Source organism: Drosophila ficusphila, unplaced genomic scaffold (genome assembly GCF_018152265.1).
Source record: "Drosophila ficusphila isolate 14025-0441.05 unplaced genomic scaffold, ASM1815226v1 contig_127, whole genome shotgun sequence".
NCBI classification, from domain to species: Eukaryota; Metazoa; Arthropoda; class Insecta; order Diptera; family Drosophilidae; genus Drosophila; species Drosophila ficusphila.
In genome coordinates, this window is record NW_025064016.1 from 3,271,161 (window position 1) to 3,293,714 (window position 22,554).

The window sequence follows — 22,554 nt, forward strand, 5'->3', positions numbered from 1 at the left end:
ATATGGGAGTACGGATAAGATGCAGCTATCGATAGGCTGCTGTCGATACATATCGATGGTTCGGCTCAAACTGTTTTCTTCAATGGGGTTTTACAAAAGCTCTTTAAAAAAGCCTAAGCTATTGAAGTTTTTGATGGTTAATATTTTTACATACAGTATATTAACTATTGGCAAACTTAACAGAACAATTTCATGACGGATCACTCATTGATATTGAACACAATTTTTTGTGAATTTTCCCATTACTGATTATGCCACAAGCTCTAAATTTTAAGTTACCAAAATATTTCGTTGTATTCGCTGCTTTAAATAAAGTTTAAATTAAATTTTCACAAAGAACTATACGATTTTCTAGATGATTTTCCGTTAGAAAAGTCCCATTCTAGTCAAGTTTCTAACCGATTCGTTATGTGTTAAGAAAAAAGGGTTGGCTTCCAAAGAGTCTACATTATGTGGGCAGATAACAATTTTTCAAGGGCTGGCGAAAAAAATCGATGAAATGAATCGATGCTTCTATCGAGGTTCCTTCACCTCTATGACCGCTGTTGTTTTTTTTTTCGATTCGCGCTCGGTTCGTCCGCTCCTGTGTGTGTGAGTGTGGCAAGAAGAGGAAGCAGAAGGAAGCCGCAGAGGGAAAACCCAATTCCGGGAAATTTTATCAATGAGCCAGAAGACCAAGTGTAAAGTGATCGAAATGCGTGCGTTTCAATAGAAAAAATTTAATTTCGAGTTTTATTTCGGCACCTCTGTCCGTTCTTTAATCGTGTGTTTGGTGGTGTGAGTACTGCGGCGGTGTGTGTGTGCGTCAGTGTCACCACGCCTACTCGGGAAATGGCCGCAACGGTCTACCAACGCCTACATAGCGTCGCCGTTGGCGTCGGCAGCGCCGCGGGCAGCGCAGTCGGAAGCGGGTCGGCATCCTGTCCAGGATCTGGATCGGGATCGGCATCTGGAACGGGATCAGGGAGTGGAAACCCCTCCTCCTCCGCCCTGCTAAGCCATTCTCAGCTGACTCGCTCGCTGGAACGAATCCTGGAGGAGGCGCACTTCAGCGGCGAACTGATCCTGACCAATCGAAAGCTGAAGGACTTTCCCAGGACTGGAGCAAAGTACTCGCTCACGGACACCGTCATCGCAGGTGCGTACTTTCCTATTACCTCCGGGGATTAAAAAGTTTTTTTTTTTAATTGTGAAAAAGTTATTTGCATGATTTTAAATTATTTTTTTTGGTTCTCCTCAAATAGGAGAAAACGTTTTTTCATAAATTTTATAGTCAAAAAAGTAAAAGTGGAACAGAAATTTCGCGAAATTCTAAACCTTTAATCTAGTTTTCAGTATCTAATTTAAGTTAGGTATTAGGAAAATTTATCGGTATATACCTTTGGGGTGCGGCTCCTTAAAAAAGGTGTGTTTGGTGTGTGCTCACCAAGTTTTCTTATCTCCGTTGCATTAGAAAATTTTCCTTTTGTTGCTTGAAAATCAATAATCTGCAGCAGCCGCTGAGGTTCTCCTTTTCTGCCCTCCCATCAGCTGCTCTCTTTCTCGCTCTCCCATTCTCTCCTTTCTTCGCCTGCGCTCAAGGACAATAATTACCGCCGTTTTCGCTCTTTGACACTTTGCACTATTCGCGTTATCCTTGTTTTATTTCGATTTCTACTGCAGCCGGCACGAAAATTTTGTCGAAGTTCAACCAACTTTCATTTTTGTTAGGGCCAAAATATGTGCACCAGCAGGGAAATGGTAAATGGAATCACCCACCCAAAAACCCACCGACCACCGCCGCCCTCTCCCACTGCCCCGCCTCCTCTTACAGCTGCTGCTACCCTCGAACAGATGTTCTCACAACGGGACATGTCTCTCATCGATTTTCACTTGTGTTTGTTATATACACATACAGTATTCGCCCTGAATAGTGAAAAAATGGTCCTGGACATTAAGATCAGGATGAAAGGGAATTAAACAATTTTTCTGTCAACATTTCATAATATCAAAATTATTTTTAAAGGAAAAATCGGATAGTCTTTACTGTATTCCATCTTTTGTGTATTTCTATGGAAATGTATAAAATAGAAGGGAACTTTTTATTTTTGGACTGGGAAGATTAATTGCCGTGGCAGGGAGATAAAAATAAATTGTGTCATAAATTGAAAACTAATTTGGTAAAAGAATGGGCAAAGAGTTTTATAAAAATGCTTTGGTGTGTGTGCCTTTATCAATCATCCAACAACAGAAATTAACAAAAATAAACAAACAGAAATTCCCAAAAACTTATCTTCAATTGCGAGCCATTTCAATTGAAATTCAATTTGTACAGAAAAGATAAAATTTAATGAATGAAAGAATCAAATAAATTGCAAGCAGAATTTTGTTATAGAGGGGTTTGCAAAAACAATTAAAGATGTTTGAATTTAAATGTTACTACATTTTTTTTTAAGTTAACTTTAGATTTGCAGTAAGCGAAAACAATATATCTAAAGATTCTAAAAAAATTTTTTTTGATCAGTTTTTCATTTTCCTTCTCCTAACCTAGGAAATTTATTTTCAATTTCCTTTAATTTTGGTTCCATCGAGTACGTGACTCGAGTTGTGAATTAAGCTGTGACAATCCGTGACGTATGGTCACGCGCTATCAGTTTGAAATGGGGAAACGATCCCTTCTTCTTTGGAAAACCCTTCCCCATATGGAGACCCAAAGTGCTTCCGCTTTTTCGTTTATTTTTCGATTAAGTTTCTTGCGTTTTCTCACTAACAATTGAGTCATCATCTGGGAAGGCGTGACTAATTACTAATTAAAATGCTGGATTTGGTGTGAATGAACATCGGAAAAATAGGGGGACATCTAGATAGGTTTGAACCTCACGTTAAGGGTTAATCGGTAGGGAAAATATTTGTAAATACACCCCAGCGAAAGAACCTCTAGAAATTGCCTTTTCGAGAACAAAGAAGCCACCCTCTGCGAAAGGTTTTCGCTTGTGGGGTCGGTGGACCTTAAGAGGTGGCAACAGCTCTTAGCCTTAATGGCTGCAACCACAAGGGTTTCGAGTTTCCAAGAAATCAATGAGTGTCTGAAGGAAAGGAAAGTCGAAGAAAAAGAATATAACATACAACAATTTTTCTTTCCTTTATTTGCACGCATGCTTTGCAACCCCCAAAATGGCAAGAAATTAATGGAATGGGCAGGCGCCTGTCAGCATTTCCTAAAATCATTTGTTGTTGCGGCTGCCTCCCCCACTTTTTTTCGCAGTGCATTCCTTTGGGGCGTTTAATTAACACGCGTGTCACGTAAATCAAACAGAACCATAAACAAAAACCTAGACAAAGGCTGCAACTAAAGAGTCAATCGAGAAGAGCGAAAAATCAACATGACAACGATCTGGCAGGAAATTGTTTAAAATAATTGCAGCGAAGAGGAAAAAGCGAAAAACGGGTAAAACTGCAGCTGGCTTCAGCGGAAATTGTGAGAAGAGAAGCCCAAGTAAATGTAAGAAGGTAGCAACAGCAGAAGCAGCAGCAGCAGCAACATGCAGCAGCAACTTCAACGCACAGCGGCAACAGCAGCTGCGCAGACCGCAAAGTTGGCGCCGGCTGAGGAAACAGCAGCTGATGAAAAGTGTTGGCTATTTGGACATTTTTAAGCCATAAATAAGGAAATTTATGAATATTCTAACGAAGGACATTATCCTACAGGCAATAAAACTGAATAATAATTTTTACAGGGGTTTTGGTTTAGTATTTTGAAACAAACATATCTTAGTTTTGAAAGTGTTATTGCCTAGTTGCTACTATCTTCTTGCTAACAATACTTTTCACCACTCTGCGACTAAGCCCATTATTTATTCAGACTGAGTGAAATGTCTGCCAAGTGACCGAGAACAAGAAATCTTTTCTGTTTTGGGGAAGTCAAAGTCCCGGCAAACAAAACAACAACAAACTTATAGAGCGAGGGGAAATGCCTTTTTGTCGTGTGGATTCGACGCCAGTATTTGTTGTTTGCATTGTAAATATGATGGGGCATAAAAAGACAGCTAGTCTGGTTTTTTGTACTTTTATTACTATTTATTCTCTGTCTGCAGCAGACAAAAGAGGAAATGCGACCGACGCAGCACGTCGCTTATCTCCAGTTGCTGTCAAACTGCACGGTTCATGGCTTGCATGCACAATGTGGGGAAAACATAAAAAATGCATTGGGATCGGAGATGGTATCATGATAAAGAAGTTCCCGGTAATGTCGATTGTGCTGTAAATACTTAAGAAATTGATACATCAAAAGGGTCTAAAAGGTATATTTTCTAGGAACAAAGTGTAAATCCAAACTAATAACAATATTTATTTTGTTTTGAACTAATAATATTTCACAAATCCCAAAATTCAACAGCCGAATTTGGGTTTAAATTTTCCCACAGTAATCTAATTCCTTACTGAAAGCTTCTTAGTAAACAAATTATTCAATGAGGAGATACGATATACACAGCCACAACCATAGCATATAGTTCACGTACCCCTTATATTATATCCATTTCTAAATGCACCCTCATTGTACCCATTGCGGGTTAAAAATAACATTATTATTTCAGCGATAAATGCATTTTGCTTGCCTTCTGGCTTGCTTATCTACAGTTGAACGACTTATGTATGTAAGTTATTTATGTACATATATGTATGTATATATCTTGGCAATATTGAGGGCAATGTAAACTTGACACAGATAAAGACAAATTAAGCATTGAGTCACTTCCATTAATTCATAAGTTTTAGCATTATTTAACAGGCGGCTGAACAATTCTTCTAGTTGCTTAATTGCTGTGCACAGCACGCGCTCAAGAAACGAAACGAGGTAGAAAGAACAAAAAGATAGATCAGATTACAAACACTTGAAGTACAGTGGACACTCAAAATATGAAATTTACTTTACCCTTCTTTTTTTCTCCTCAAAAACCTTAAAAAACTTAATTGTGAAGCCAGTGTTTTTACATTACATTAAATATATTTATGCAAAACAAGACATTCACAACCACTTACTACTGTAAGAAAATCCCGACTCTGTTCTTTGTTTTGATCTTTCTTTATTCCTTTGTTTGTATTTGCATTGAAAATATGTGACTTAGAAACACACAGCTGTTACACTCTAAATTGGGAAGAAAAACATTAATCAGCAGCGGCAACAAAAACAACGAATTCACATTGCTTCTTCCAAATATTTTCAAATATTTGTTTTCGTAGATGTTTACACTTGGCCAACACAGATTTCTGGTGTTTGGCTTGTGATTAAATGAGCATGAAGAACCGGCTGGCGATGAAGAAAAAATTCTACGCGAAATTGCAGCGTCTAAAATAAACAAAGTGGAACAGAATTTCCGAGAGAACAGTGGGTGTGTGTTTGTATTCGAAATGAAAATCAGACAGATAACCCAAGTCTGTATGGGTGTGATAGTGTTTTGATTGCTTCCAGCTTTCAATATCAAAAAGTAATCAATCGATGGAGCAAGAACCAATCGCAATTTTCCATACTGTTTATTTTTGTTAGTTCAAAGTGCGCATATGTGGATGGGACATTGCCCTATATATAAAGAGGGGTCCCAAGTGGTTTTTAATGTTATTTTCGGTAGTGGAATAAACATAAACAAAACTTTATTGTTTGGTTAATTCGGTTCCGAAAGAATTTATTTCATGGCATTGTATATTTTTTATTTCCAGGAAAATATTATTGCATAAGTTATGACAACTGGACTTAAGGGTACATTGGTACCCATTCATTTTCTCCTGCCCAAGCATAGTGATTCATAATTTCATCGCCCCACTTTAGGCCCACCAATTCAGCAATAACACTCAAACAAATTAATTTCAATAAATCCATCAATAGAATCAACTGTAGCTTTCTGTGCCCCTTTGCTAGCCTAATGGTCAGTCAATATTAATGGACAGACATGTAGTGGCAGCCACATCGTCCACATTCGTATTCGGCAAAGTAAAAAAAATTAAAGACCACGAGCCAAATAAAGTCGAGTTGGTTTGGGGAACGTGCTGGAGAAGCCGTCGCCCACATGGCTAGACCAAACATTTACAAATGTAAGGGAACTGAGGGGGAGAAGACATAAAGCTCCATTTGCCGATATCGTTGGAGCGCGTTCAATTTAATTTTTTGCGTCTTCCGGTTTGAGCCCACGCCCTTCAAAGCCAAAATGCCACTCAATGTCTGCCACATGCGACTCTTTTTTGCGAAACAAATCGTTTAACATGAAGGGTATGCGAGGTTGTAAAGGATTACTATAGAGTTTTTAAAATCGCGGTTTTAAAGACATTTAACTTTGTATTTTTTTTTAAAGATGAACTACGCTTTAATACAATAAACATCCCATCTGTATTGTTTTTATAAAACATTGTTCATTTATCTTATCTATCAATCTGTATCAATCTTATCTTCATATCTATCAATTTATGTCATAATCTTTTCAATTTATATCTTTTAATATATGTAGTATGCAATAAGCTATTAATATTTTCTCTTTAGCAAGTGCATTTGTTATTCAGTTGTATTGTTGGAAAGCTTTTATTTTTTGTGCAACTTCATCTATAAGGAGGGCTATAAGTAAGTCGTTACCTGCTCCACTTACATCACCATTTTGCTCCATTGTTCTGCGTGTTCGCTAACAAAGTTGACTTTGGGCGTTGCTCGAATCCATGTTTGTTCCAAATCCCGAGCCGCACCCTTTTTTGGCTGGATAAATGCCTGCGTGGTCTGAGGACAATTTCTGCAATATTTATGACATTAAGGCTGAGCCTTATAGGTGGGCAAATAAAAATGAAAATTAAAAAATAACACGAACAATAAAAATCCGAATAAAAACATCGATGGCACTTTGCATTTTTTTTTTTTTGGCGCGTCAAAAAATTTGATTTATTTCGCGAGACATAAAAAACACATTTTCGCCTGTCGCATTGCGTTGAAGTTGGCCAAAAGCCAGCTGTGGGCCAAAAAAAAAAAAAAAAAAACAAAATCGGGAGTGAGCGGGGAAATAGAGTGGAAACTCTTGGAAAACTGCCAGTAAGAGCACAGTTGAGCAGGTGTCGCTCGAGATAAAAAATATCTTTTTGTCACGGGTCTGAAGGTTCAAAGTACAAAGTCGCTGCTGGTCCCATTTTGTCCTAAATTGATGCCTCCGCATCAGGAAAATCCAATTTCCGCATCCGCATCCTGGAGCAACTTTTCAACTCTAAGCCAACTCATCCCGACGTCATTGGCCGGCAAAGGTTTATTCAACTTGACAGGATGCAAAAAAAAAAGGATTATGCACTACAAAAATGTTTTAAAATATTATTCGTACAGAAACCTCAAACAAATTATAAGTCGTATATACACCTACAACTTCAGAAACAAATTGTTTAAACCCCAAAATATATTATATTACAATTTAAGTTCATAAAAATTTAATTTTGCGAGGTGAGTTTTATGTTGAGCTTTTCTTTCAGTGAAGAGCTGTTGCCGCCTTTCTGCGTTGCATCATTGTAAGCTCATATAGTATGCAGCAGCAGTAGGAGGAGCTCTCCATGTGGCAGGTTAATGTCTAGAAGCTACCGAAGTCAAGTTCCCATTCATTCATCGCCTTTGTTTGCTGAAATGTACTAGTATATGGTATACAATGTCTGGTCTCCTTGGCTCCCCTCAGTGCGTAAATCACTTTGCCGCTGTCGCCAGTTTGCAGTCAGTTGCTCAGTCAGTCAATCAGTCAGTTATTCAGGTTAGCCAGTTTTTCTTGGCTCGCAATTGCTCATTTCTGGTTTTTACTGTGTTTTGGCAAGTTGCGTAAAATACCCGAGAAGTGGAAGGTAAAGTGGCAAGACCAGACTGGTCTGCGGTTCGTTAATTTTAACGTTGCGGCTATTAAAATTTACCAATTTCATATGTACTGTTTGCCAAGTGCTTGAAATACTTAAAGTCCAAGTGAAGTACCTTCTTGCTATTAAAAATCTTACTTCGATTTTTGGAAACTTGCGTTACACTATTTGAACCTTATTTGTCTTAATTTAGAAGAAAAGTTGTGAAATTTAACATTACCTCAGTCTTTTCGTACCGAAATATTTTATGCCTAAACAACCCACACAAATTCTTTCAACAATTTGATTTTTTGACTCTTATCCGCAGCTCGATCTGCCCAATTTTATAAAAATGCCTTCATGTTGAATATTCCTTGTGTTTTCCCCGAACTCTGCGCACAATTTAGCGCTGATTATGTTCTGCTTGATACACAGAAAAAATATTAAGAGTATCTTGTTTTTTTTATTTGAATACTTATAAGTTATTTAGTTATAAAAACATAAAAAATTCAAGTTTTCTGTACCATTTCACTATTGTGCTATGGAAGATTCATTTAGTGGTTTTTGTGTCGCCAAAAAATTTTCTTTGAATGTATATCTTCCTGTCGGTCCGTCTCAGTATTTTTCTCTTCCTTTTTTTTTTTCTGTTGATTTATTCATAACCTCTTCCCCATAAAGTCGCAGTTTTCGTTCTGTTTGTGCTCATTTAGCATGCAAATTCATTTAGTAAATTAATTGCTCACTCCAAACGCACTTGCCCACTTTTTTTAATTCGCTTGGGGACTATAAAAGGGTATATTCGGCTTATCTAGAATATTTGTGATACTTCGATACATAGAAGAACCACATTATTTATGCAAACTTCGTTACGATTTTTAATGGAGTGGCACATACAAAATATTTAGATTTTGTTTACTGATAATTAAATAGGAAAACAGCAAAACTTGAACATAATAATAATTAATGATATCCTTTTGAGGGCATCCGAAAGTCGAGTCATCCGCTCTAGCTTGAATTATTTTTCCTGTTGGCTGGAATGGGGCGAATCAAATTGCCGGCAGATTGAGGTCAGGCGCTCCACTGTGGCGTGGAGTAAAGTATGTTTGCGGAATGGGAATAAAAGTGCGTGTCAAATGAAACAGGGGCTCGGGTTCTCGCAACATCCCCCAGCTGGATACCAAATTAACAAATGCCCTCTGCTTCCATTTACAGATCTGTCCCGGAATAGATTCGCCGAGCTGCCCGAGGAAGTCACGACGTTCGCCTTCTTGGAGACCTTGCTACTGTATCACAATGCGATTCGCAGCATACCGGAATCGGTGAAGCAGCTATCCTCGCTCACCTACTTGGATCTGCGCAGCAATCAGTTATCCTCGCTGCCCCGAGAGATCTGTTTTCTGCCCCTTCAGGTTCTTCTGGTGTCGAACAATCGCTTGGCTTCGTTGCCAGATGAACTGGGTCGATTGGATCAGACATTGACCGATTTGGATGCTTCGTATAATCAGTTGACCAACTTACCAGCTCGTTTGGGCGAGCTGAGATCTTTGCGTTCACTTTCGCTGAGGAGCAACAACTTGATGTATCTGCCCAGGGAGCTAACCTGTTTGAGTTTAATTACCCTGGACGTGAGCAACAACAAGATTGCTAGTCTGCCACTGGAGATTCGACACATGGGCACTTTGGTGGAGCTTCAGCTGGAAAATAATCCACTTACCTCGCCTCCAGCTAGTGTGAGTTTATAAGACATATATCTTAATACATTTATTTAAGCTAATTCGTTGTTAATTTACAGCTCTGCATGCGTGGTTTGGTGCACGTGTTCAAGTTTCTGGAGACGCAGGCCACCAAAGACGAGAAGGGTTCCCGTTCAGGCGGCAACTACGATGGTTACACCACACTGCGAAGAGCTCCTCGACACAATTCCAGCGGCAATGTCCTCGAAGCCAGCACCACTGGCAGCAGTAACAACCAGCGAAGGCATCAGGTCGACTCGGGTTATAGCACTAGCGATGGTCTGGACAAGCGCTGGTCGCACGATGTCCCAGCCAAGTCGAAAACGGATTCACCGCTGCACTGCGTCTCTAATTCGGCAGCCGCCACTTTGCCCAGAACGCTGCCAAGTGCGGTTCATTCGCACGCGGATCTGATGGATGCATCCCTCACCTCCAGCACGAGTACGATTGTGGATGAGAGTCTCACCCTGAGTCCCACGGCATCGCCATGCAAGTTGAGCTATGCGCACTCGAATAGCTCCAGTAATGGTTCGTCGCCGGATCAGGATGAGGACATCATGCTGGATCACCAGGAGCGCACTGTCCACCACTCCAATGGGAAGTCAGGCAAGAGCCTCAGTAATATTCAGACATATAAGTGAGTGGATTTATAAAAAGTTTCTTTAAATAACTTACTAATGAAACATCTATACTTTACAAGGGAGTACAAGGAGGCCCTGAAACAGCAGCGCAATCAGGAGATCAGCGTATACAAGCAGAAGCATCCGAATGCCAATCACAGTCCCAACGACGACGAGGATCTATCACCATCGCCACCTGGACTCCCAAACGGATCTTCCTCGAACACACTGCCAAAGTCTATTATGAAACAGAACAACAACCAAAACGGTCACAACGGTAACGGAAATGGAAACGGAAATGGAGTCGATGATGTTGTCATACCAAAGAAACCCATCCAGAAGGTGATACCCTCTAGGAATACGGAAATCAAACCGGCATCCTCGTCTGGCATTCCCTCAGCCATTCCATCGGATTGTTTGGGCTATGTGAAGCCGCAGAGTCCCATGAAGAATGGCACAAACAAATTCAATACGTCCAATGGCGGAGGAGTGCCATCAAATGCGGGAATTGCCAGCAGCACCACCATCAAATCGCCAGTCAGCTCAACCACAAAGCTTGGCACAGTAAAGACACACCGTTCGGTGACCTGGAACCACGACATTCCCGCCGAGAAGCTGAGCTTCACCATGCGGCGGGAGTTCGATCGTCAGAGGGAGGAAACTGAGTTGATGTCGCAGTTGAGGAGTGTGAGTTTACTTTACTACAGTTCTTGTTATTAATATTTCTTCGAATTCAAATTGAGCTGTTAAATAATAAACATATTTTTACAGATCATTGAAACGCGTTTGAAAATGACGTTGCCAGTGGATATTGCCTCTGCTCTGACGGACGGTGTTATTCTGTGTCATTTGGCCAATTATGTTCGTCCACGTTCAGTGGCAAGCATTCATGTGCCATCTCCCGGTGTGGTAAGTGTGTTGGCAATTCAGTTTCATTTTCAATTATAATAATCTACAATTGTTTGTATTTCAGAATAAGTTAACAATGGCCAGGTGTAGACGCAATGTGGATAACTTTTTGGAGGCATGTCGTCGCATTGGCGTAGATGAGGTGCGTAGATTAAACAAGTCTTAATTAAAAGAGTAAAGTGCGTTTAAAGGAGTAACATTTTAAAAAAAAAAAATAGGAACTCAGTTGTTGATTAACACGGATAAAAGCCTATCCCAATTGAAGTGTTTAGTATTTATCAGATGATCAACGATCTTACGTTATCGAAACGCACTTTATTCCCTAATTTGGTTTATTCTGTAGTGTCAGTTATTGTGTAGTTTCAAGGTGAAAGGTGGCTTTGGTTGAATGCTTTACTATGCTGAGTGCTTTCCATTTGCTTTTTGTTCTGAATAAATGTAGTTTAGTTTTAAGCGTTAAACCCCCAAAAACCCCACACAAAAACACACTCCACACAAACACATACACCCACAAAAATACCCAAAAATACAAACAAGAAACTGATGCATCTGTTATTGGTGTTGGTTGCAGGAGTTGATTTGCTCCTGTGAAGATGTTGTGCCACAAATTGAACCGCAACAACCACAATTGCCACGCGCTGACGATGACTATGATGCTGATGTTTATGTCCAAGATGGCAACATCAGTGGCAGCCATGACAGCCATGACAGCAACAGCAATGACAATGACAGCAACATGATGCAGTGCCACATCGATGGCAACACCGGCAGCAGCCACCTCATTGATAGAGTGCCCAATGCATTGGCCCTACTGCGCACAGTGTCCGCTCTGATTGCCCTGGATGAAAATCCGTATCATCAGCAGCTTCATCATCACCTTCAGCTGCAGCAGCAAGCGGTTGTTGTTGGCCAACAGCAACAGCAGCAACAACACTTCGATCATGAGCAACTCAGTGAGCCAACTACCTGCAGCCAACAGCAAGAACAGATGTTGCTGTTGCAGCAGCAACAGCAGCAGCTAGAGCATGTTTTGTATGAGAATGGCCAGCCAAGGGCTGAAAATGATGATGGGGTTGAGGATCGTGATGATGATCTAGGCAAGCGGCAGCAGCAACTGGCGGCAGTGGGTCACATGCTGCTTAAGGCCAAGCAAAAGACCTATGAGAAAATCAAGCACAATCTGTTGAGTGCCCATGGTCAGCATAGTTTCCAGAGTAACAATAATAATAGAATGTTGCACACGATTGTCGAGAATGAGCACGATGTGGCCGCCGCGGGACCGGCGGGTCATTATCAAGTTATAGACGAGAAGCAACAGCAGCAACCGCAGCAGCAGCAACAGTCGGAGGATTCGAAGGATGGCGGATCACTTGTCAACGCAACAAAGGAAGCCATCAGCAAGCGCATCGAGTTCTTCGAGCAGCAGAAGAATGGCAAACAGAAACTGGAGGTGTTCAGCATCTATTTGCCCAAGGAGAACAAGCAGCTGGAGCAGAAAATAAAAGCCAAGTCCAACGAAGCTGGAACTTCAATATTAAAGCACGATTCGCACACTTTGACAGTGATACTGTCGTGCGTTTTCATCGCCACTTTCCTCTGGCTGGTCTTCTTCCCGCTGCCCGGCTAGTCTACATAGCATAGCTTCTTTATTTTGCCTTGGTTTGCCAGTAGAGTTAAGATAAAAGAGAAGGCAGCTTTATTGCTTTTTCCACGTGGTAGTGAGTTTTTGAGGCTGCTTTTTGTTTACCGCTTTTATAGGCTTATCCCTTATATTTATGATAAACTCTATACCCCAAATTTTAATCTAAGAAACGAAGATTTCCCATAAGGAAAACAAAACAAACAGGCAACTTTTGAGGCATTTAATTGAGAGACAACCCAAAGACTTTGTAATATATTTAGGCTCGATTTAATGGATTGGGGGTATGCACAATTTAGGATACTATATCTATACTATTTAAATAGTAAAAATTTATGTTCCAAAAGAAGATACAAATGCTCTTTTTGAGTTTCGACCTAAAGTTCCTTTGAAAAATACTTTCTTCACTTTTTATTGTTATTCTTATTCTTTGGTTATTATTATATAATATTTAGGTATGACTCATGATTATTATTTATTTAAATCATTATTTATTAGTGCACATCAACAATATTTATCACCACTTATCACCTACATTAAACTATAACTTGATTATAAACAAAGTTAACTCTAGCCGACTTCGATTGTGCATACCCCTAAAAAAGAATTCAAATAAGCCAATTCAACCCATAATAATCACATATTCCTAGTTCATGTACAATCTATTGAACTCTAAATTGAATTATGTACAATCTTACAAGAGTATTCAAAAATTTTATTTAAATAACCACGATTGTGGTTAAATATTAAATAACATACGCTTGAATTTATTGAATTTACATTAACCATTATAAAACTTGATTCAACTAAGTTACAACGAAACTATATCGATTTAAGTTCCATTCTGGCAAAAAAAAACCATTATAAATATAATTTTACATAGGTAGATGATACAACATAAACCAGTTAGATGGTTTAGATGAGATGAAAAGGAAAGAGACTTGTTACAGTTTGATGGACAGATAATTCGGGCAGAGTATTGTAAAAAATAACTGCAGATGAAGGTAGGAGTTGTATGGTTTTACTTGAAGCAGGGACACTCAAAATAGTTGTAGAAAGCGTGAAAATTAATAGAGTAATATATAGCCAACCAATGTACCAATTTAGAAGTATTCTTCTACGTAAAGTATATCAAATCAGTTAAAAAATAATATATATTTTGTCAACAATATGATATCAATTCATCATTATTTTATTAATTTGACACAAGTTACGAGATGCAAGAGTAAAAGTATATCATTTTTCCCATACGTACTTCAAACGTGAAGACATATTTAGAAATATTTTAACAAGCTTGTTGAAGAAGGTTCATTACCAAGCATTACTCACTTTCTTGAATCAATTTAACTGCGCACAATTCACTAATGAAAAGACCATTTAAATACAAATTGTAATCACAAAATAGTGCCTTTGACTGGAGATCGGCGGCAGTCTTGTTTGCCTACAATCTTATACTATATCGTATCTATCCTTCTCAAAAGCAATATTTTTCCATTAAAAATGTTTAAAAACGGGACACTTTCCTTTATTAATTTAATTTACAACCGAGTTTACTTGACTAAACATCCAATGTGCTAACAACATTCCTAACATTATTTATTTACTTTAAGCATAATTGTACTTAAAAGATGGAAAACAAAATGAAATCGAATCAAATTTCTAGAAGAAGCACAATCTTTAACCCTCATAAAACATTTAAGATAAACGTATATATTTATCTAGCGTCTAAAACCAGAAATATATATTTTGTCTAACAAAATTATTAAAAAAAAGACAAGGCATTGAGGCAGCTGTAATCAGTCATAATTTTTATAAAAAACGCGTATTTAACATGCATATATACTGAAAAACATATACGACATCTCCAAAATGAAAAATTTAAGCCAAAACATTTTCTCAGCATTTGTCAGGAATATTCCGTATTTCTACTTCCAAACCAAATGAAAATAAAATAAAACCGTTGCATTTAAATTTAAGCACAAATTGTCAACTAAGCGCTATGTATACAAATGAAATCAAAGAGCAAAATATATGACAAATATATGTACCCAAAAAAAGTTAAATGCATTAAATTAACATCTTACAGTTTGAGAGCAACCGTGACATAGCTAAGACCCAAACCATAACGTGTGGACCGTGTTTTTCTTAGCAAATAATTGCTCCAGTGGCATTTTAACTGTGTCAAGCCGGAAAACTTAAATTCTTAAACTGAGATTCTTTCAATATAAGTAAAAAAGCAATTATAAAACTAAAAAAATAATATTGTATATCTTAACCTTTTGTTTAATCGTTTGATGTTGGAAGACAACGAACGTTAATCAAATTTTTGCCCAAGCTGACAATGAAATTTCTACTTATTTGTGCAAATCTTATTTTCTAGAATCTAATTTGCTGTGCTGCCGACGTGCTAGAGGGAAAAGGTGCCGTCCAGGTGGCCATTACGGTGGGTGAACTTTTTCGGCTTCATGGAAATGGTGGCTGCGGCAGTGGCAACAGCAGTGGCGCCGCCACACCCACAAAATCGCCAACCAGAACGACACGTGCCACAATGTCACCAACGCCATTGGCTTAGGATAAGTGAAACAGGACATGGATGTGGAATCGGAACTCTCGGACATCCCACTAATCTCGGGATGCGTTTGAAATGGGTTTCCAAATGGCCGCCATATACACACTTACATAAATACATGCCAAATGTATGATTTGTTGATATTCTTAACTCACTAATTTTTCTAGGTTTGTAGTTCATTTATGTAAATACACAACACTCACAAGGAACACACAAAGAAACCAAAATACCAAGTACACAAAACAATCGAACAAATATCGAATCAAATCACACGAGTCACAAATTATTTATGCGTGCTTTTTGTTTTGTGCAATTGTTTATAGTCTATATACTGTATGTGCTACAATCGCCAGTTTTGTTTTTTGTTACATTAACCTTATCACACCCACATGAGCGAATAATTGGGCCAAAATTACGACTAGCGGTTAATTGCATATTAAATACTGTTTTAAGTATGAATCACATATGAACATCCAAATATTTAGATATTTATCGAATTATTATTATGGCATATTTATTATGTAGCTTAGCTGTAGATCTACGATTAACTGTGGTTAAACTTTTCTACCGGCGCTGCATCATTTCTACGAATCGAATTATACTAGACCCATAAGTCTTCGATTATACAAATATTATCTATATCAAATAAAAGCGAAGAAAACTTGTCATACGTAGAAACTATTTGTGTTTTAATTTGCGGATACACTTTTGTTTGCCTTCTCAACAAAAATTGGCAGTTAATGTCAACAGCTGTGGCCCAACAAAAAACGGCGTAAAAATCCGCTGAAAGTTTTCTTTTGTAGTTCCATAATTTGCATAATGCGCCAAACAAACAATTGACTTTTTGGGGGTTGGGAGGGGTAAGAGGAACAAAATCTGCTCAAGTGAAAATTAAAAACACTCGACACATCCGCCAGTTCTTTTTAACAGCTGCTTCGCTGGCAGTAATTTTTGGTAAGTAAAATGTGCTGAAAGTTCACTAACGAAAAACAGAGGACACTTTGTGACAAAAATGTTAAAAAAAACACCATTATCTGAGAAATAGTCAGGAGACATACAAGCCACTAAGTTCACAGAACTTTCTCTCATCTTCAAAAAAGTTTCTGGAGTCTACCTCATCAATTAGTCAGGACATATCCTAAGCCACATATTACTAATTCACGCCTACGGCCAGAAACAAGGACAATACGGGGACAATGACAAACGGAAGAAAAAGGAGGCTAAATAAATAGAGAGGCTCCAAGTCATTTATCACTGTGAAATTTATTAAAATGATTATCTCGTATCTACATTTCGCACGGAATGCCTAATTTTTTCCCAGGATAAAACAACACCAACCTTCTACTGACTTTCAGTTTCTATTTTTTTTGTTTGTGGTCTGCTATTAGAGGTTCTGCGCCAGTTTTTGCCATTTTGAGTCACTGATAAGGGAAACGAACCACTTCGCCGAAAAGTGCGTAAATACACAAAGGGAAAGTTTTTGTAACTTAATTGTATTTAGAAAAAATCATTTTAATAAATTGATACACTGATTATTCTTTATATACGAGTGTTTTCTATTCTTTAAATTTCTATATTTGTTTGTTCTATTGAAAAATGCTTTAATTAAAATGCTTTGACTTAGTAGTGATGCTCTACAATTTTTTAATATTCGCTTAAACATTTTTATGCTTGTTTAAGTGTTTTTTAATTAAGGTATATTTTGTCTCAGTGCTGTGGGTAAACTTTTTGGAGCTCTTTGGCCGGGCCATAGTTTAATTGTGACATCCGAACAACACCCTAGTCCCTTCACCAGAACACCGCCTCCAGGGAGAGCAATTAGTTGAACTGCGCCCTGGGGAATTGCGATAATTAAAATGCTTCTGCTGCTACATGCGGAAATATTTTTTAGCCAACTAATCTGATTGCTCCTATATCAACTCTGTCAGCTCGGTGCGTTCTTGTGCGTTTGCTCATCGTCCTTTTGTGTAAGTGAAACAGAATCAACATTTGCATTCAATTCGATGGCAAAAAGCACTTTAATTTATTTACCCCATTGAAAGTCATTTCATTCCTAATCCTATTAATTCAAATTCAAACACTTTTACCGCACCAAATAGAATTGCTTTTTGTGATGGGTGGGGGAAGGAAATGTTTGGCTGTGCTTTTTGTTGGCGTAAAAAAATGGAAATGCATTGTTTTTAGTACTCAGAAAATATTTAAGCTTGGCAAAGGGATTGTGAATGGACTTTTGTGTTCGCCAAAGCGATTTCCTTGGACCAGAACGCCATTTCTACCACGAACACGGTCATCAAGCATCTGATGCAATCAAATTGACAAACTAGTAAACCCAATCACGGCGACAGCTTTTTCCGAATGGCGCCTGTGAGTGTTTGATTTCGATTAATACTCTTACACTCAGAAATAAATTAAGAATAGTTTAATATAACAACAACCATTGATTTATTGATACATTTATTTCGCACAAAATAAAAGAAAAAAATTAAAAATTACCCTTTATTATCCTTTAATATTTTATCTTATATGTATCATATAACAATTCTCTTTATTTTTGCACTCAATCCCGCCAAATTCTCTACTGGCCAGGCCTCATTTAAATGCATTTCCTCCCACTCCAAGCTCGCCAGCATTATAATGAAGATGAATTTTTGTAGATTGTGTATTTTTCCAGTTCGTGTAGCAATTTCTTGCTAAAATTTGTTTGGCCAAAGTTCCAACTCTGTTGGTTTTCCGGCTTTCCTTACGCCTTAGGCACAGTGTAGCCGAGAATTTAAATAATGAAAAATAATATATATGGATGTGCGTATGAACGGGTCTTTAAGGAGCCCCCTTTTTTTCGGGAGGCATTAAATATGCAGCAGACGATCCTAAAACACGTATCATCCTCTGGTGCCGTCGCAGTTTCGCACTTTCGTTGCGCTAAATGAGTTTCAGCTGCAAAATTAAAAACTTTATCAGAAGCAGAAGCAGCAGCGGCAGCAGCAAAAGTATGTGTGTGTGTGTGTGTGTGGAAAAAAAAACTTGAAACTTTTTCATGAAGTTAAAGCAAAGTAAAATCAAATTATTGTGGTTGCTCGCAGGCTGGCAAAAGGATTACGCGATGGTGGTTCTCCTCCTCGCCTTGCGCGGCACCTCTACCCATTTTCCGCCCTATTTTCCACCCCATATCTGTGCCCATTTTCCCGCCCACATCCACCTGTAATACAACATGCCGGCATTGCATTTTCGGTGAGCAGACAGACAGAGGGACGCCGACTCCATAGCCAGACAGTTAGACTCGCCTGGCTGCCTGTTCACATGAAGTTGGCGCATTCTAATTGAATTTTCACTTTTTTCTCGGCACCCGCAGCCCGCTTTTTACCCCACTCTCCCCGCATTTCCCCACCACTTTTCCCGCCCTCCAGCCAACCTGTGCGACTACGTGACGATGGCCTGGCACAGAAATTGAAATAATTATTTTTAATCTTAAGTACGACTTGCGCGTAATGAGATTTGGATTATCTCGGCACCCCTTTTTTCCAACTCCCCTAGACACATGAAAAAAAGGAACTGATTATTTTGAGACGCATTAAAAGTATCTGTGCGTTTGGACATAAAAGAATAAAGTGTGTCATAACTTCTTTTATGTGTCTTAAATCCTATTATGTTTAAATCGTTACCGTCAGATTTTTTTATGATTTGAAACGCTCAAACGTTAAAATATAGTCGCAAATATGAATATTTAATATGTAAAAATCATTTGTTAAAAAAATTTGATTTGCTTTAAGCTTAATTCCATTTTATTAGTTTATAAATAACTTATTTCTTATTTTTCGAGAAAGCCATGGCTGAAGCACGTCTTCCACAACTTCTGCATCGCATTCGACAATCCCGGCAATATCCAAAAGAATCTATAAGTGACGAACCTCGCTTTTTTCTATTGCCTGATCGAACTAAATTTGCAGATGATGATTTTACTGAACCCATCGACCAGGGGCGGACGCAGAAAAAATTTTGGGGGGTCCGGTCGAAAAATTTTTTCGTTTGGGGGGGTCCGGTCAAAAAAATTTTTAGTTTATATGGTTGAAAGGCCGTGTGCTGTAAGGAAATTTGAAAAAGTCTGCGATTTTGGGGGGGTCCGGACCCCCCAAACACCCCCTGCGTCCGCCCCTGCCATCGACCAATCGCTATCACTTTCACTGGCTTTTCCCTCGACGTAATCAAGCAACTTTAAGGCAGTTCGCATACGACGGTGATATCTTTTATCAATAGTTATGGTAAAGAGTTCGGAGTTCCCATTTCCATATGGTCTAGACAGCATTTCCTTTTCAGATTCGCCATCGGAAGGTTCCTCTAGCTCGAAACTAACATGGCATGGCTTTAGTTTGTGATTTTTCCTGACATTTTGAATACTTTTTTGGGGTTCTTTCTCGGATTTTGAATCCTTTCTTACAATACTTGGGAGTTTCTTCTGTGTTTCCTTTTCGATTTGCTGCTTCTTTCTGCTGGACTCACCCAATTTGGCAGCTGATTCGAGAGCCGAATACACTTGATCTCTTTCTTTCGGGCTAAGATTTTCAAAACTTTTCGGTAGTACGAATTTTGGTTTTTGGATAATAGGCTTTCGCCTTAGCTTTTCGCAAAGTGCGCTGCCTTTATTAGACTTATGGGTCGAAATATGTTGCTTCGACATAATCAGAAGTATTTTACTTTCCTTTCGTTTTGGTAAAATTTTATTTCACTACCGATTTTGATTTTGTATGGAATAAATGAGGGACTGAAACTCGATTCGTCTTTGATTTCCTTGACTTGGCCTACGTTGCATAAATTGCCAGCAGGCTGGAAAAACTTTTTCCACCCACAACCCACGCAAATATTGCATTTTCATTAAGTTAAAGTTTGGTTTTTAGTTAAATTTTTTTGTACCCTTTGCGGTTTTCCCCTCTCCGTTTACTTAAAAACTTTTTGAGGCAAGTTTTTTGGCCCAAAGTTTGCATGTGTCTGTCTGTCAGTGTGCTTGTGTATGTGTGTGGGTAAGAGTGTGAGTGTGTGTGTGTGGGCGCGTGTAATAATCATGTGCTCAGTCAAAGCAAAATGGCGATAGCATTGACGCTCCGACTAAAAACTTTCGACAGACCAACTTGCTTTTGGGCCAAGTTTCAAGCTGCCAACTACAGCATCGCTTCTCAGGCAATTTCCCAGCAATCTCAGCCTGCCAATGAACTTAATTTAGTATGACTGATTAGGACAAGCCCTTAATCTTAGAGGAACTTGGAGGAACTTTATAAAAAACAACCAAGAAGTAGTAAATGTAATTTTTGTTAATCGTAATTTTACTTTATAACAATTTTGATTTTACAATCAATTCTTCAGCTTCAGTTGATTTTGTTATTATCTTTTCTGTACCCCCCAACAAAATCTTCAATTTCAATTACTTCATAGTTCCATCACAAAAATATGAGAGGGGCAGAAAAATTTAATAAAAGTCAAAGTCAAACTGAAAACCATTTTCACACTTGGCCGATCGTTTACAATAACTAAAAATTGAACTGTTCTTTTCTATTACCGCACTTTTCACACTTTTTTGTAGGGCTTTTTTGCTTTGGAGCTTTGCGTCAAAACGAAATGAATAAAATATTGGCCGGCTAACTGGTGACACTCAGAAAGGGAGGAATGGAGTCATCATCATTTTTTTAATAAACTTCAGCCAGTTCATGGAAAATCTTTTGGTTATCAATGTGGGTCAGACCATAGTTTCCATAAAAGAGGAATTGATTTATTTGTGCGTTTATTATTAGTTGCTGCATTGCAGATTCCGCTAAAATATTCTTTTGTGCATTTTTAAACTTTGATTTCAAAAAAGTCTGGTTCTATGGGGTTTTCCCTTTCCGATTTTGATATATGTGCGAAAAATACATGTTTATGAATCAAAGGGTTGCTTTTGAATATTTTTATCAGCCGAATAAAGGGAACGTTTATTTTTTCTTTTTCCTACATTAAAGAGATAAAAGAAGCTTATGAAGTTGCATTTTATTAAATTTTGTAGTACATAAAATTGACTTATGATGTGAAAATATATATCAATTTACAGGTATGCGTATATTCCGGTTTTGCCTCACTATAAATTGCTATATAAAATATTTCTCCTGCAGTCACTTTGGCAGTGTGTTTTAACTTGTTGACCCAAATATTGGCACAGGTCCTTGAGCACTCAACAACTTGTTGGGTCATCTCTTCTGCCCAATGAACAAGAGTGTTTCTGGTCCAACATTTTACTTGGCAATGGACACGGAACTCGCAACCGGGCAGCTGCGCTCGAGTTGTGCTAAGCACATCATTATGTTGGCTCAACTTTCCGATCATTTTTAATTACCCGCCCACACTTCGGCCATTTCCCTTGGCCGATTTCCTCGTCTGCTTCTGCTTTCACCACCCTCATTTTTTTTTTTTTTTGTTCGCCATTAATTCCTTTAATGGAACGCTGCATTAATAAACAAGAAAGGAAGCTAGCTTCGGCAAACCGAAGCTTATATACCCTTGCAGTCATCAAATATGTCGATCAAAATGCATAAGGGCTAAGCAACATTGAAACTATGACGATTTTTCTTTTACTTTTCCATATTTTCGACTATTGTTCGTATGGCAGCTATATGATATAGTTGTCCGATTTTGATGAAATTTTATATGCAATTCAAGAGCAGTTAGAAAACTCTATATTCCAAAAACTATGCTTGTCTGTTGAAAAACAGCGATTTTATAGTTTTATTTCCCGTATTTCTATATAGATTTTTCGATCTTTCCTAAGGCCGCTATATGATAACGTTGTCGGATTTTAATGAAATTTTTTTCTCGATTCAAGGCTTATTAAAAACCTCCATGTTTTGAAAATCACGCTCGTGGGATTAAAAACAACGATGTTATAATTTTTTTCATTATTTATATATATATATTTTGATCTTTTGTATGGCAGCTATATGGTGGAGTTAACCGATTTTGATAAAATTTTATACAAAATTCAATAGTGGCTAGAAAACGCCATCTAGAAGGAATCAAGTCGATCTGATCAAAAACAACGGCGTTATAATTTTATATTTCAATCTCTTGTATGGGAGCTATCCTATATAGTGGCCCAATCCGGCCCCTTCCGACATATATACTGCGTGCAATAACTACACACCTTTTGGGAAAGTTTCAGCAAGATAGCTTAAAAACTGAGAGACTAGATTGGGCAGAAACGGACAGGAGGACAGACGGACAGACAGACAGACGGACAGACGGACAGACGGACAGACG

General features: G+C 38.3%; 2 protein-coding genes across 4 annotated transcripts; one reads left to right on the forward strand and one right to left on the reverse strand.

Annotated features, from left to right (window-relative positions):
• Positions 1–537: 537 nt before the first annotated feature.
• On the forward strand, positions 538–15,960 carry LOC108090613 (leucine-rich repeat and calponin homology domain-containing protein). 3 transcript variants are annotated; one of them, XM_017189387.2, is made up of 8 exons: positions 538–1,138; positions 9,025–9,542; positions 9,605–10,182; positions 10,246–10,852; positions 10,937–11,074; positions 11,139–11,216; positions 11,646–12,677; positions 15,094–15,960. In XM_017189387.2, the coding sequence occupies exons 1-8, from the start codon at positions 832–834 to the stop codon at positions 15,283–15,285; spliced, it is 3,450 nt and encodes a 1,149-aa protein (XP_017044876.1). In that variant the 5' UTR covers positions 538–831; the 3' UTR covers positions 15,286–15,960. The 3 variants fall into 3 exon arrangements, with proteins under 3 accessions (XP_017044876.1, XP_017044874.1, XP_017044875.1); XM_017189385.2 differs by lacking the exon at positions 15,094–15,960 and having other exon boundaries at positions 11,646–15,082; XM_017189386.2 differs by lacking the exon at positions 11,646–12,677 and having other exon boundaries at positions 539–1,138.
• Positions 15,961–19,035: 3,075 nt separating this feature from the next.
• Positions 19,036–20,038, reverse strand: LOC122320871. Its single transcript, XM_043209451.1, has 2 exons — positions 19,382–20,038; positions 19,036–19,296 (listed from the first exon to the last, which is right to left on the reverse strand). Exons 1-2 carry the CDS (start codon positions 19,952–19,954, stop codon positions 19,081–19,083), a joined length of 789 nt encoding a protein of 262 aa, XP_043065386.1. The 5' UTR covers positions 19,955–20,038; the 3' UTR covers positions 19,036–19,080.
• Between the last annotated feature and the right edge of the window lie 2,516 nt (positions 20,039–22,554).

Coding starts and splice junctions, on each gene's coding strand:
- LOC108090613 (XM_017189387.2), top strand. CDS start 832: ATGGCCGCAACGGTCTACCAACGCCTACATAGCGTCGCCGTTGGCGTC. Junction 11,217..11,645: donor GTCGCATTGGCGTAGATGAG/GTGCGTAGATTA, acceptor TGTTGGTTGCAG/GAGTTGATTTGCTCCTGTGA. Junction 12,678..15,093: donor TCGCCACTTTCCTCTGGCTG/GTCTTCTTCCCG, acceptor CTTATTTTCTAG/AATCTAATTTGCTGTGCTGC.
- LOC122320871 (XM_043209451.1), bottom strand. CDS start 19,954: ATGTCGAAGCAACATATTTCGACCCATAAGTCTAATAAAGGCAGCGCA. Junction 19,297..19,381: donor GGACCCCCCCAAAATCGCAG/ACTTTTTCAAAT, acceptor CAAACGAAAAAA/TTTTTCGACCGGACCCCCCA.